The sequence below is a fragment of the Bison bison genome, unplaced genomic scaffold, assembly GCF_000754665.1.
Source record: "Bison bison bison isolate TAMUID 2011002044 unplaced genomic scaffold, Bison_UMD1.0 scf7180017864236, whole genome shotgun sequence".
Taxonomy (NCBI): Eukaryota; Metazoa; Chordata; class Mammalia; order Artiodactyla; family Bovidae; genus Bison; species Bison bison.
Window position 1 is genome coordinate 8,037,116 of NW_011494808.1, and position 16,709 is coordinate 8,053,824.

At 44.6% G+C, this 16,709-nt stretch overlaps 1 protein-coding gene across 1 annotated transcript in view; it reads right to left on the reverse strand.

Moving 5' to 3' along the window:
- UBE2E2 (ubiquitin-conjugating enzyme E2E 2) overlaps positions 1-16,709 on the reverse strand; it is a 315,894-nt gene that overhangs the window by 29,740 nt on the left and 269,445 nt on the right. The window contains exon 3 of the mRNA XM_010846435.1: positions 1,032-1,164. Within this exon, the coding sequence (XP_010844737.1) occupies positions 1,032-1,164 (133 nt within the window). The remainder of the gene's footprint in view (positions 1-1,031; positions 1,165-16,709) is intronic.

Genomic DNA, 16,709 nt, shown 5'->3' on the forward strand with positions numbered 1-16,709 from the left:
ACTCGAACCCACAACATTCAGAAGTGAAGCCAGGTCAAATGAAAATTCTGTCTTGGTGGCCAACAGAGAGAGTCAGTGTTCTTTGGGTCTTTCCATTTCCAACGTGGAGAATGACTGCTATGCTTAGACCAGATAACCAGCAAGGACCTCCTGTAGAGCACAGGGAGCTCTGCTCAACATTCTGTGACAACCTACATGGGACAAGAACTTGCAAACGAGTAGACACGAGTATGTGGATACCTGAATCGCCTCGCTGCACACCTGAAACCAACACAATGTTGTCGACCAGCTGAGCGCCAGTCTAAGACAAAACATCTTCAGAACGGGGATGGATCTGAAGTCACTGCACGTCTGACTCACATGCAGCAGAAAGTAATGTGAAGATGCTTAAAGGGAACAATCGCACCCTAAGTGAGTTCCATCACCCACCTCCTGACAAGGCTGGGCTCTCGGACTTTCTTTAGTCGTTTATGTATGACTTCTCATCAGCCCGTCATTTTTATTAATGGACAAACACACATTCTCCCTTACTGAATTTTCCTGACACGACTGTTGGGTCTCTTCGTCTAACGTGTGTGCACACACCTTCGTCTGACACGTGTGCACTTCCTGTGGGCAGCTGAGCTGCGGCGGCCCCAGGGCTCGGGGCTCCCGGCTGGCGCCCAGGCCAGCTCCTGGAGGGGCTCCCTCAGCCCAGGCCACGCCTGGATCTCCAGGCCCCGGAGCTGGCACCAGCCCATCCTGTCTCCTACTTCCACCCCATTAACAGGCTGTCTGATGTTACCTTAAAACATACACCACAAAAAAAGGCAATACGAGAAAGGATGAGAAGGAACAATGAGTTGCGCGTCAAAGGCTGGGGTTAGGGAAGACACAATCATTTTTCCATTTACATACAATCAGTCCTGGGAAGTTGTCTATGCTAACAGAACAGACATGCATCCCTAGGTGTGCATCCTGAAGAATATGTATATATATATAAATAAGCGATAATACATATAGCTAAAAATGGATGAATACATCATACTGACCTTGGGGGGTTTAAACGGATAGTCAGGTGAAAAGGTTATGTCAAGAAAGAACACCCCGCCTTCATAGACAGATCCTGGGGGTCCCAATATAGTTGACCTCCATTCATAAATGTTGTCTCCTTTGGGTCCAGCACTGAAATAAGACATACAAATGAAATGTGCTTAGAGATGATAGAAAGCTTGGAATTGTAAAAATATCTATTTATGATAACAACAAATTGAGCCATTCCATAGAAAACACACCAAAGTTAATAGATCAATTCCAAATGAGGATTCACTTGTCAATATCGTCAGTATTCTATAAATGAAATATGTTGGTATTACTAAGTAATACAGAACCAAGAAGTTCCGTTTTGCCATTCATAACCTCAAACCCATGAAACAAAGGATTCCAAGGACCACAGACCAGAAGCAAAATTTTTAAATTAATTTTTACTGGAGCAAAATGTTTAATAAAGCATAAAATTATTTCTGAGACCCTGAAAGGGTGGTATAAGGTCAAAGAGACAAATTTTCAAAGCTAGAAGGAACGCTAAAGAAAAAAAAAATAGTCTAATGCTTTTGTTAACGAAAAGCACCAGTGAGGGTGCTGGAGATCAGGAAATGGTCATCATTCATAAGACTCAGCTCAAGCATCACATCTGAATCTTCTTTTCTCACTCCACCCGAAGACTCCCTGCTAATGTACCCAGCGTCCCGCTGGGGTGGTCTGTGGAAGACAGGATGCATCCTTTTGTTTTATACCTGTGCTTTGAAACTGTTTGCTTTTCCGTCCCTCTCTGGAAGTCCTCCAAAAACAGGTTCTGCCTTGTTCTTGGTACTCAGTAAGTAAGAGTTTGTCAGATGCTGCTGCTGGAATAGCAGCCAAGCGCGGGAAGTTTGGCTACCAGCGACACACCTTGCTCCCCAGCTGCAGAGAGACTCCGGACGAGAAGACCCACACGAGCCAACTGAACTGTCCCCATTCTTCCCGAGTAACAGAAGGCAAAGCGAGATTATAATTAAGCCCTCTAGTGTTCTTCCTGTCACACCGACCTCACAGTACATCAGCCAGAAATCCCCTCACACCCTGCAGCAAAGTGGGCAACCCTGTTAAGGTGCTTGAGAAGATTTTATTGCCAACAAAGATATGTCTTCTTTCATATTGTGAAATTAGTTCGTATCTACAACAATTTCATTGTTGAACAGGAGACCAAAAAAGCATGAATCATTATCTATGACAATGGAGGAAGAATACATCAATACACTAGGGAAAAGACAGCCCCTTTAATAAATGGTGTTGGAAAAACTGGACACCGACATGCAAGAATCAGACCGGACTTTCTCACACCACTTATACCATTAAACTCACAATGGATTAAAGACTTAAATGTAAGCCTCAAGCCCATAAAACTCCGAGAAGAAAACAAATGCAGTACACTCTTTGACATCTGTCTTAGCAACAATTTTGGGGATGTGTCTCTCAGGCTAGGGGAACAAATGCAAAAATGAACAAATGGGATTGCTGCTGCTGCTGCTAAGTCGCTTCAGTCGTGTCCGACTCTGTGCAACCCCATAGACAGCAGTCCACCAGGCTCCCCCATCCCTGGGATTCTCCAGGCAAGAACACTGGAGTGGGCTGCCACTTCCTTCTCCAATGCATGAAAGTGAAAAGTGAAAGTGAAGTTGCTCTACATCAAACTAAACGAAAGCTACATCAAACTAGCTTTTGCAAGTGAAAGAAACTATCTTTGAAATGAAATGGCAGCCTATTGAATGGGAGAAGGTATTTGCAAATGACAAATTCGTTAAGGGGATAATATCCAGAGAACATGAAGAACTCATACATCTCAACACAAAAAAACATACAACCTATTAAGAGGTGGGCAGGGGACCCAAACAGACATTTCTCCAAAGAAGACATCCCAAGGCCAACAAGCTCAGGAAAAGCCGCTCAACATCACTAATCACAAAATGCAAATCAAAACCACAATGGGTATCGTCTCACACCCGTCAGAGCGGCAGTCATCAGAAAGACGGCAACTAACAGGTGTTGACAAGGACGTGAAGAGAGAAAGGGAACCTTCTGCATTCCTGGTGGGAATGTGAACTGGTGCGGCCGCTGTGGAAAACTGTGGAGACTCCTCAGAAAACTGAAAGTAGAGCTACCGCACAGTCCAGCAATTTCACTTCTGGGTATGTATCCAAAGACATGGAGACAGTGATGTGAAAAGAATATGCATCCCAGCGTTCACTGCAGCGTTGCTCACAATGGCCAAGACACAAAAGCGACCTAAGTGCCCGTCAGTAGACGAATGGATGAAGAACATGTGGCGTCGTATTTTTTATATATATATATGCATTATATCTATGACATATATATGTGCATTGTATCTATGATATACATATGTACGCATTATATCTATGACATGTATATATGCATTACATCTATGATATACATACGTATGCATTCTATCTATGACACATATACACGCATTGCATTGTGTCTATGACATGGGTTTCCCTGGTGGCTCAGGCTGTAAGGAATCTGCCTGCAATGCGGGAGACCCAGGTTTGGTCCCTGGGTTGGGAAAATCCCCTGGAGAAAGGAATGGCTCTCCACTCCAGTACTCCTGCCTGGAGAATTCCATGGACAGAGAAGCCTGGTGGGCTACAGTCCATGGGGTCCCAAAGAGTCAGACAGGACTGAGCAACCAGCGTTTCACTTCACTTCATCTACGGCATATATATACACATATGTTGGCCACGTAAGCAATGCTGCAGTGAACACTGGGATGCATATTCTTCTCAAATTACGGTTTTCATTTCTTTGGACACATACCCAGAAGATGTGCATATATATAAATAATAATATAGGGGCTTCCCAGGTGGTGCTAGTGCTAAAGAACCTGCCTGCAATGCATGAGACTAAGAGACATGTGTTGGATCCCGAGGTCAGGAAGATCTCCTGGAAGAAGGCATGGTAACCCACTCCAGTGTTCTTGCCTGGAGAATTCCAAGGACACAGGAGCCTGGCAGGGTATAGAGTCCATGGGGTCACAAAGAGTTGGACATGACTGAAACGAGTTAGTACACAGCACATATATAATACTATTATATATCGTATAAAAATAAATGTATGTATTAAATATAGAAGATATGGAATGTGTGTGTTTATATGTGTGTGTGTGTGTGTGTATAATATTACTGAGCCATATAGACGGCAATCTCGCCGTTTGGGACAGCACAGATGACCTCGAGGGCACGACGCTGAATGAAACAGGTCAGACGCAGAAAGACAAATGCCACAGGATCTCACCGACATGCAGCATCTCGAAAACAAAACCAAAGAACACGTGTTCGGAAACAGAACAGACTCACAGATACAGAGAGCAGACAGGTGGTTGCCAAATGGGAAGAAGGGTAGAGAGAGGGGCGGATGGTTAAGCGGGACAAAACTGCAGTGACAAGATAGATGAGTCACAGGTATGAGACGCACAGAGCGGGAAATACAGCCAGTAATCGAAGAATAGTTTCGTACGGTGACAGATGAAACGACGCCAAAAAGGCATGCACCTTAACCAATTTGGGATTATTCTGGGAATGCAAGGACAGTTTAATAACAGCAGATTATTAATGTAATGTACTTAACAACACATTAAAGTAGAAAAAAATCACAATCACAATAGGTGAAGAAAAAAGCACTCAATAAATTTTAATGATAGCTATTCATGAAAAAACTCCTAGCAAATTCAGAATAGTAAGAAACTTCTTTAACTTGATAAAAAGCATATACCAGAAACCTCATAGCAACTGAATATTCAATGGTAAAATATTAAAAGCAAATGCTTTAAAAATTGAGGCTCAAGACAAAGATGCCCACTAAATCCATTTCCAATCATGACTGTACTAGAGCTCATATCCATCAAGGTATGAAAGACATAAATTGAAAAACAAAGTATTTATGGACTGGGATGGAAGAAATAAAATGGTTGGCATTTATGGTATTTATGTACACAGGAGAAAGCTACCCAAATCTATGTGCAATTTACTAAATTTAATAAAAGTTTAACATAGTAGCAGGATATAAGATAAACAGACAAAAATCAACTGCATTTCAACACACCAACAATATTAGAAAATACATTTTAAAATACTTTTTACAATAGTATTAAAAATACAAGGATCCTATGAATAGAGTTCAGGAAAAATATATAAGATTTTTATGGAGAAAGCTATAAAACATATTGAAATACACTCAAGGAAATTAAATAAATGAAGACACCAAGTTTATAGGTAGGAAGACCCAGGACCCTGGGGATGTCAATTTTTCCTTGATTCAATGTAATTCTAATCAAAAGTCCAACAGATTTTTAAAAAACCAAACTGGACACATTGACTCCAGGACGCTTTTGGGACCTTAAGGAAGCTCTTTAAACTTTTCTACGCAGAATGAAAATCTGACAGATGTTGGAACTGATGGGGCTGAGAAAACAGTTTTGTCTTTGGACAACAGAGAAACTGAATTTCTACCTCACCCAGTTGACACTAGTGGTAAAAAACCTGCCTGCAAATGTAGGAGGCTTAAAGAGACGTGGGTTTGATCACCGGGTCGGGAAGACCCCCTGGAGGAGGGCAAGGCAACCCACTCCAGTATTCCTGCCTGGAGAATCCTATGCACAGAGGAGCCCGGCGGGCTGCAGTCCACGGGGTCGCTTTGAGTCAGACACGACTGAAGCGACTTGGCACGCAAACATATAAACCTCTGTTGTAGATGGATTAAGCACTTAAATGCAAAAGTCAAAAGCTTTACAGTTTGACTAAAGAGAGTGACACGGCAAGTCATAAACTGGGATCATATAAAATGGGCGAAATTCTCGTGTCCAGAATATACTTGCCTAAGTAAGTTACGAAACAGCAAAATCGTGCAGTGACAGAAGTGTCCACTGATAGAAAAAGGTGTAAATTCACCCAAAGGAACACTTCACAGCAGTGAAAACATATAAACCAACACTGAGAAACCTTAAGAATATCCTAACGAATACGAAAAGCAAGTATAAAAGGAATATGCACCAAACAACACTATTTCTACAAAGTATAAAAACAAACAAGAAAGGTAACTGGGGAGGGACAGACACTAAATGTTCCAGAGAGGCGTCTCCTGGGGACAACTGGAGGGCGGAGAGCAGAGCTCGGGAGGAGCTTCAGGGGTTCTGGGGGTGCGCTCCTTCTCAGGATGAGCTATCTGTTTACTACGAGCTTTCATAACTTCCTTAGGTATTAGACATTAACATATTCTTAGATCTGTATCAATTTTTCATATTAAGTATGCAGAAAAAGCCGACCAAGCTGCCACATGAGAACAGGAAGTTGCAGCACTGTGTGGTCCTACCCTAGGAACTAGACATAAAACAATACTTTGTATCATTTATGGATACATATCAGTGTCCATGCCTTCCAAGAAATGAACTGGAAAAACATACCTAAATTCAACAGGGCAGCTGTGCAAGGAACGTGGGAGAGTTGGACCAGGTGATGGGAGGAAACAGATCTGAAGAAGGGTTTAATTTTATTTCGAGGCTTTGATTTCTCTTATTTAAATACTAAAAATAAAATCACAGTTAGCCAAGTTCATCGCCAAGTACTGAAATACAATTCCAAGGACTGGGGCCCAGCCTTCCCGCCCCATCTGACCACTGGCCTCCTCCCCTGAAGGGGGCAGTGAGGCGCAGACAGAATATTCAGGTCAGATGACAGTGAGGCTGTGCCAACACAGCATCTTGTTGCCAGACAAGCTCACTCATTCAGATAAATAATGCACATGGTTATGTCCCGAGCTATAATTAGACCCAAAGTGAACGGTAAGTTTATTAGTAGGAAGGGCTTAAAAGTAAATTATAGGTTTGTAGTTACAACATTACTTCAAGGGACATGAAGAAATTTAATTAAAAAAATATGGGCTTCCCAGGTGGCTCAGACTATAAGAATCTGTCTGCAATGCAAGAGACAAGGGTTCGATCCCTGGGTTGGGAAGATACCCTGGAGAAGGGAATGGCAACCCACTCCAGTGTTCTGGCCTGGAGAATTCCATGGACAGAGGGGCCTGGCCGGCTACAGTCCATGGGGTTGCAAAGAGTCAAACACAACTGAGCGACTCACACTTTCTTAGACCCAACACAAACAGATAAGTTTATTAGAAGGAAGGACTTAAAAGTCGAGTAAATTATAGGTTTGTATTTACAACATTACTTCAAGGTAAGTGAAGAAATTTAATTTTAAAAAAATGCAAAGAGGAGAGCACACAACTAGGAAACAAGGAGCAGAGACGCAGTTCCCAAATCCAAAGATGTAATTTAAGAATCCCTTTGAGACATTTAAAGATAATTTCCCAAGAATGGCCATCACAGTTAGTTATATAATGTAAGTAATTAAGGAGTCACCAAATTGTGCCTCCAAAGAAGGAACTCGAAAGCAGACGGCAGGAGGCACTCCAGAAAGTGGGCAGTGTCTGCAGATAATGCATATTCCAGTTACGCCTAATGCAAGTTTTATCTGGCTCTCAGTCAGAACTCCAAATTTTACTGCTTCTTTGAAGTCATTAACAGTGGATTAAACAACTCCATTAACAACATCACTCTGAGTTGGTTCATGCTGCCAAAATGTGCCTTTTTGAGAAAATACTAGCAGTGACAAACTATCTGAAAAGATTGGTGCTTTATTTCTAGTTTCTAAAGGTTTCACTGCAGTATAGCTGATGTACAATGCTGTGTCGGTTTCAGTGGACAGCAGCGTGGTTCAGTTATACATACGCACACGCTCATTCTTTCCCAGGTTCTTGCCCACACAGGTCATCACAGAAGACCGAACAGCCTTTGCTGTGCTACACAGTAGGTTTCTGCTGATTCTCTGTCTCATGTAGTGTTCGTGTGTAAACCCCAAGGAGAAATGCTGGGGAGGACAAGGATGAATCAAGAGCTTGACACTGGTGTTTTAAAATGTATTTAACACTAATATTATTTCCTTAATACACAGATTGAGCCTTGGCAACCTGGCCACCTCCATCATCATAGAAATCGTCTATCTGCACCACGTATAATCCCAAGGCTTATAGCAGAGGTCCATGAACTACACAGCCCTCTGTCACACAATCATTTTAATACATCCCAGCTGAGAAACCTTAGCTTGAGTGTCTACAGTGGTGTTGGACAATATGGTGGCTATGCAGCCATGGAGGACTTGAACTGTAGCTGGCTCAAGGTAAGACGTACTCTCATGAAAAGACGCTCAACACCCCTAACCAGGAAATGCAAGTGAAAGCCGTACTGAGATACCATCTCACACCTGTCAGGATGGCCATCATCAGAGGGAACACAGACAGCAAATGCAGGTGACGAAGCACAACAAAGGGGATATCTGCACACTGCTGAGCGCAGCCACTGCGGAAAAACAGCACGTGGAGATTTCTCAAAAACTAGAACTACCCTTCCAGCCAGCAATCCTACTCCTGGGTATATAGCTGAAAAAACACAAAAACATTAGTTCAAAAAGATACACGCCCCCCAGTATTCATAGTGTCATTATTTACAACTGCCAGGATAACAGGAGCAACCTAACTGTCCATCAACAGATGAATGGATAAAGACGACGCAGTACACAATGGATATTCCTCAGCCATAGAAGCGAGTGAAGTGTCGCCATTTGCAGCTACAAGGAAGGACTTAGAGGGCATTAAGTGAATTAAGTCAGAGAGAGAGAGATGCTGTAGATCTCACATATATGTGGAATCTAAAAAATACTACAAAATGGCTAATATTACCAAACGGAAGCAGACTCACAGACATAGAGAACAAACTAGTTATACCAGCGGTCAGGGGGCACACAGGGGTGGGGGAGCAGGAGGTGCAAACTCTTTGGTGTAAGACAGGCTCAAGGGTTATAGTACAACATGGGGAACACAAGCCAATGCCTCGTAAAACTGTAATAACTGTGAATGGAAAGTAACCTTTAAAAATTGAATTTAAAATGAAAAAAACTTAAAAAGAATATATTGTACAGCACAGGAAATATAGCCAATATTTTATAAATTGTGAATCACTATGTTGTACATCTGAAATTTATGAAATATTATAAATCAGCTATACCTCAATAAAAATAAAGGAAAAAAGAATTCACAGTGCAAAAAAAAAGTTTTTATAATACCAGTAAAAAATAAGATGTGTTGTGAAAATAAAATAAACACCAAACTTTGATGACAATGCAGAAGAAAGGGAACTGCATCATTACTATTCATTACATGCTGAAATGATACTTGGAGTATACCGGCCAAGATATATTAAAATTAATTTCACCTACCTCTTTTTACTTTTTTAAGTGTGGCTGCTAGAAAATTTTAAATTACACACATGCTTCATATTATATTTCTATTCAACAGAACTGCCTTGAATCTACTTTCTGTGATGGTGGGAATGTTCACGTTTTCATCCTGAGCTGGTGTTGTAACCATCAGCTACACGTGGCCATTTGGCACCTGAAATGAGGCCAGTGAGGATGAGGAAGTGGATCTGAAACCTCGCTTAGTTTCAGTGAATTTAAATCCAAATAGGTCCACGTGGCTCGTGGTCACACACACGCACAGCGCAGACCCACAGTGACTGGGGTGCGTTTAATACGTCAGGACCTATACGACGTGGAAGAACAGGCTTTTATACACTTTGGCTGGATCAGAAAGGTGAGCATCAGACGTTGCAGTATTTTATGCTTTTAATGATCCCTTCTTCCGTAAACTGGTCAGACAGAGGCTGGTGCCAGGAGACGCCTGTAGCACGGAGCAGCGCTGATGCTGGGGGGCAGGCTCCAAGCCACACGGCCTGTCTGCATCTCAGCCCCGCCCCTGCATGAGCACCTGTGTGTGCGCAGTCACAGCTGACTCTGTGTGACCCATGGACTGCAGCCCGCCAGGCTCCTCTGTCTGTGGGATTCTCCAGACAGGAATACTGGAGTGGGTTGCCATTTCCTTCTCCAGGGGATCTTCCCAACCCAGGGATGCAACCCACGTCTCCTGTGTCTTATGCATTATGGGTGGGTTCTTTACTCACTGAGCCGTTGGGGAAGCCGGGATGCCTACTTGACTCTGGGAAAATATGTCATCTCTCTATGCCTTAGTTTTCTCATCTGTAAAATGGGGCCATCACAGCACCAACCTGAAATGTAAAATTTCAGTAGAACTGCACTCACAGAGCTTGGGAAATGGGCTGAGAAGGGCCCAAATAGTAAGTCTCCAAATGTGGGCTGCTGCTGAGGTTGCAGTTCCGCCTGTGGCCACCCACAGAAGCGCACCAGCTCACTCGAAAGGCTAACTGCCTGGTGGTTTCCTAACAAAGGTTTCAAGACCCTAGGACTAGAAAACAGGCTACTGAGACCATGTACACATGACGGGCATCCTCCTTCTCCTCCTCAGTCTGCCTCCTTCGGGGCCCTACCCTCCACCGCCTTGTTTGCTCACCTCCCACATGCTGAGTCTGCCTCCTTCGGGGGCCCTACCCTCCACCGCCTTGTTTGCTCACCTCCCACATGCTGAGTCTGCCTCCTTCGGGGCCCTACCCTCCACCGCCTTGTTTGCTCACCTCCCACATGCTGGTCTCATCGATCACCTTTGATAATCGACCTGCCAGACACTGATGGAATCTTTAACCTGATCAGAAACCTGAGAGTCAACCTGGCCAAGCTTTATTTTGTGTAGTTGATTTACAATGTATTAATTTTTGCTATCGTGAGAGTCCCTTGGACAGCAAGGAGATCCAACCAGTCCATCCTAAAAGAAATCAGTCCTGAATATTCATTGGAAGGACTGATGCTGAAGCTGAAACTCCACTTTGGCCACCTGATGTGAAGACCTCACTCACTGGAAAAGACCCTGGTGCTGGGGAAGATTGAAGGCGGGAGGAGCAGGGGACGACAGAGGATGAGATGGTTGGATGGCATCACCGACCCAACGGACATGAGTTTGAGTGTGCTCTGGGAGCTGGTGATGCACAGGGAGGCCTGCTCCTTCCTTCGCCTCTAAGTTTCCACAGAGCCTGTCGAGCCCTACTTCCTAGTGTCTTTCTGACCTGTCTCCTGGCTGTGTCCTCTGTCACTTTCACGGCGGCAGCAGCATCCTCTGTGATTTCCTGCCTCCAGTCTTGCTTTCCTCCCATCCTTCCACTAAAGGGAAGAACAGACAGTCTCCAGAAAACCTTGTAAATGGGATTGTGTTTCCCTGTTTCTCTGGCTTCTCCATTCCTCAGGCACACACGAAGTCGTCCATAAAGATCTGGCTCTAGCTGATTTCTCTGACCTCATGCTTTGAACTTGCCCTCCTCCAACTCCATCCTCCAATGGTACTGGAACCACTTACAGAAACTCCATGGGGCCTGGGCTCTTTTGGGAGCTTCTGGAGAAGATGCTCTGCAGGTCTGACCATCCTATTTGTCCTTTAGGTCTTAACTGCCTTCTCCTCCAGGGCATCTTCTACCCCTAAAGGCAGGAGTAACGTTCTATGCAAACATGGCATTATAAAAAGTTGTTTATGGGGCCTTTAATACTGGGCAAAGAAGAGTTAAGAAACAACATTATCTGGATCAGAGGAAAGAAGAACTTGTCCTGATGGTGAAGGGGCATCCCTGATCACCGAGAGGGTGCTGAGAGAATAAGCCAGGATGGCAGCTCTTGAGAGGCCCAACAGAGAAAGTCTCTCACAGACTCCCGAGGGTCCTGTGTTTGTTCAGTAATTTTTCCTACAAGACCGGTATCATCAACACCACTGTAACATCTCAGGAACTCAGAATGTCGCAGTACTGAATATATTTAACAAAATCACTCTGCTGTACACCCAAACCTAACACAGCACTGTGAATCAACTACACTCATACCTAAAACAAGAAATTTTTAAAAAAAGAAAAGGGGAATCAGGCAAAAGGGTGAAATCCTAAAAGGAAAGACAATGAAAACAGGAAAGAAAAGATCCACTGTGTATTCTAAACTCCAGGCAGAGCTGGACGGTTTCCTCCCGTTACTATTTCACAGTTTCTTTCCAGCTCATAAGAGTCTGGGGCTTATTCTCAAGGTATCCCTAAAAATGAATTGTTACTTTTTGTGAAAAAGTGCTTTAAAAAACAGGAAGGATCTTTATCCTTAATCAGACTTTTCAGATTGGGATGCAAACATGGGGAAACATTCATTTGACTACAGTTGTCGTAGTTTAGTCGGTGACCCCATGGACTGGAAGCCCGCCAGGCTCCTCTGTCAATGGGATTGCCCAGGCAAGAATACTGGAGTGGGTTGCTTCTCTAGGGGATCTTCCTGACCCAGCAATCAAACCACGTATCCTGCATTGATGCTTTCAAACTGTGGTGTTGCAGAAGACTCTTGAGAGTCCCTTTGCCTGCAAGGAGATCAAACCAGTCAATCCTAAAGGAAATCAACCCTGAACATTCATTGGAAGGACTGATGCTGAAGATGAAACTTGAACACTTGACCATGTGGTGCTAAGAGCCAACTCATTATTAAAGACCCTGATGCTGGGAAAGATTGAAGGCAGGAGGAGAAGGCGGCAAGAGAGGATGAGATGGTTGTATGGCATCACTGATTCAATGGACATGAGTTTGAGCAAGCTCCAGGGGATGGTGACGGACAGGGAAGCCTGGAGTGCTGAAGTCCATGGGGTTGCAGAGTCAGACACGACTAAGCGATAAAACACTCCCTGCGCTGGCAGGCAGATTCTTCACCACTGAGCCACCAGGGCAGCGCCTCTAACTTCTCTTTTTACCAAATCTTAGATGTCGCTGCTCATCTACCTTGGATCTTTTGTTAACTGTGCAAAATAATTACTGCTTAAGAATCACAGCATTTCCCAGGGCCTGCAGGAGCTAGCAAGATAGTATGCTAAGTCAAAAACTAACCTCCTAGAAGTTACCAAAGAAGGCACACTTTCAGGAGTGTGTGTGTGCGTTTATTTCTCCTAATATGTGATATATTACACTGAGTGCACAACTTTGTAACAGATGTAATTTTTTTTTTCTTTCTAATTTTATTTTATTTTTAAACTTTACATAATTGTATTAGTTTTGCCAAATATCAAAATGAATCCGCCACAGGTATACATGTGTTCCCCATCCCGAACCCTCCTCCCTCCTCCCTCCCTATACCATCCCTCTGGGTCGTCCCAGTGCACTAGCCCCAAGCATCCAGTATCGTGCATCGAACCTGGACTGGCAACTCGTTTCTTACATGATATTTTACATGTTTCAATGCCATTCTCCCAAATCTTCCCACCCTCTCCCTCTCCCACAGAGTCCATAAGACTGTTCTATACATCAGTGTCTCTTTTGCTGTCTCGTACGCAGGGTTATTGTTACCATCTTTCTAAATTCCATATATATGCGTTAGTATACTGTATTTATGTTTTTCCTTCTGGCTTACTTCACTCTGTATAATAGGCTCCAGTTTCATCCACCTCATTAGAACGGATTCAAATGTATTCTTTTTAATGGCTGAGTAATACTCCATTGTGTATATGTACCACAGCTTTCTTATCCATTCATCTGCTGATGGACATCTAGGTTGCTTCCATGTCCTGGCTATTATAAACAGTGCTGCGATGAACATTGGGGTACACGTGTCTCTTTCCCTTCTGGTTTCCTCAGTGTGTATGCCCAGCAGTGGGATTGCTGGATCATAAGGCAGTTCTATTTCCAGTTTTTTAAGGAATCTCCACACTGTTCTCCATAGTGGCTGTACTAGTTTGCATTCCCACCAACAGTGCAAGAGAGTTCCCTTTTCTCCACACCCTCTCCAGCATTTATTATTAACAGACGTAATTTTAAGAGACATAACTATGAAACAGCAGGTAAAAACAGAGAAACTGGGAAGCAGGAAGGAAGAGCTCAGAGAAAAAACTGTGTATCCTCCCTATATTCTTACTTTCCTTTCTAAGCTAATTTCCTTAAGAGGCACTCACTTGTAAGCACAAAGATACATTACAGGGTCAAAAAAAACCTCATCTTATTTTACATATCTGCGTTGTTAGAAATAAGGTTAGAATTATAAAGACTTTGGAAACCATGTATCAATAATTCAACTTTTTCATCACACAGAAGCAAACACTAGAATGGGACTGGAATCCACCAACTGAGACAATTAGGCATAAAATCAATCAGCAGTAGTTAAAATACTGAATTATAGAATTTTTAATCCTACATGAGCTGAGAGGACTCTAGCAATAGGGTGATGGAGTCAGTCTCAATCTTTCTGAGTCTTTTTCCATGTACTCTTATCTCCTTGCAGAAGAAATGACCCATTGCAGCAGCGATTCTTAGCATTGCTAAGGGGGTGGGTGGGGGGACGAAATAATTTGAAAAATGAAAAAGCTCTTCTTCCACTGGGGACCACTTCAGATTCAAAGCCTTCATTTGAAAGGTGATAAAATGAAGGGTCAGCAGAGTGGATTGCTTCGCCCCAGCCGACACCTAGAGAAGAGCAGTGAGCGTCTGACCCCAGCGAGAGCTCTTCCCACCTCACCACTGCCCGCCAGACAGCAGACTTGACCGGAAAAGCCACGTGGCCACTGCCCATGAACTGCTCTGCTCGACACAGCAGACCAGAGGGCAAGCCTGCCCTGGATTTTCCTTCTTTAAAAGGTGGATTTCTGTCTGTATTTCCTGGCTGTGGTGGGCCGTTCTCCCGCTGTGCTGCGCAGGCTTCTCACCGCGGCGGCCTCTCCTGCTGCGGAGCACGGGCTCTGGAGGCTCCAGCATCAGGAGCCGCGGCCCGCGGGCTCAGTGTCGTGGTGCGCGCTCAGCTGCCCCACAGCTTGTGGGACCTTCCTGCACCAGGGATGGAACCGCTGTCCCCCGCACTGCAAGGTGGATTCCTAACCACTAGACCACCAGGCAAGGCCTGGACTTTCTTGTACTTCACATCCTGGGCAGGTTTCAGGGCAGATCCAGGTCTGGTAAACAGCCATTTTTATTTCAGCTACCACATTCTCTTTCTCTTTAAATTTTTCAAAGGAGAAATAGTGATCCTTGAGGACTCTCTTCATTTCTTTAGGGAAACTACCTTTCCTGGCCACCCTGCTTTTGTCCCCCGCCCCCAATTCCTGTGCATTTTCTCTCATCTGTGTGGGAACTGAGAGCTCTGAAGGTCCCCAGGCCTCCAGAATTAGCCTGTCTTATCTGCACTGTGAGAACAATTTAGGAGCTAGCCCAGGAGGCACGAACTGCGTCTTTATTAGGTAAGATCTCCAGCCCACCCCGAGAGTCAGACTGGAGGCTGGAGAGCTCTAACGTGCCTCCTGATCTTATCTGCAGGTTAAACAAGCCTGTGACAAGCAGACAAGCCACTGCTGCCCGGGTGCAGTTTACAGGGAGCCAAATCCTTCTCAAAACACTGCAATTCTCCAAAACGTTACCACTGAAGGTGACAGAATGCAAGATTCCCTGGTACCTTTTCAAAGGCAGCTTTATGACTTTCTGACATTTAAATGATACCAAAGTGAAAATTCTATTTGAACCTTAAGAAGGGGCAGAACTTGAGGACAGTTAATGATTCTTAGGGGAGCTAAGATGTATGTGTTTATTTGTATACAGAGTTCCCATCAAGGCAGCTTTGTTTCTCAAGTAGGTTAGATACCTCCTATATACTGGACACATTTTCACTGGCTGAGATGGTCTTTGGTTCTTCCACAGGAAAATGGTGGGCAACAGCTCCTTCATGGAGCTGCCTAATTCACTCCAAAAAAGTAAACTGGCTTATTCAGTGTATCCTGCAACCTGCGTGCTTTTCTTTGCATCCCCGACGCTGCCATGTGCCCTAAGACCCGCCGTCACCGCTTTCTTTCACCCGCTGCCTGGAGGCCAAGGTTAGCCCAGAGGAGAGAAAACAAATCAACCCAAACGCTAATGGCAGGCTTCCCTGGTGGCTCAGTGGCAAAGAGGCCGCCTGCCAATGCAGGAGACATGGGTTTGATCCCTGGGCCGGGAAGACCCCACATGCTGTGGAGCAACTAAGCCCGTGCGCCCCAACTACTGACTCTGTGACCTACAGCCAGGGAGTCGCAACTACTGAAGCCTGCACACGCTAGAGCCTGTGCTCCGCAAGGAGCGAAACCACCGTAGGAGCGCCTCACAATGCGGAACTTAACCATCGCAACTAGAGTGGACACAGGAGGGGCTCACAACTCGGAACTTAACCAGCGCAACTAGAGCGATCACCCTCTGCAACTGGAGAAACCCTGTGTGCCGCAGCGAAGGCCAGCACGGCCAAAAATAAACTAAAAATTAAAAAAAAGACTCATGGCAAAAGTAAACTGCACACACAGAGACTTAAGAAGTGTTTGTTGAAAAATAATACACACCTGGATAGAACACTAGGCTATTAAGACAGCACAGCAGTACAGCAGACGGCTTCAGAGGGACAGAGCCAGGTCTGAGTTCCGCCTCTGCCACGTACTTGTGAAAGATAAAGTTGATTTCCACAGGCACGGACCTGACAAGTGAGGGGGCGGGAGGGGTAAAAAGCAGGGAGGGGAAAGCAGGCTCCCTGTCGGGAGCACAGCAAACACGCCGGCCCGAGCCGAGGCAGGGCAGGGGCTTAAGGGCTGCGACAGCACCTGGGGTCTGGGGGGTTTTCTACTGTGACGCTCCCGGGAGCTGCAGGCTT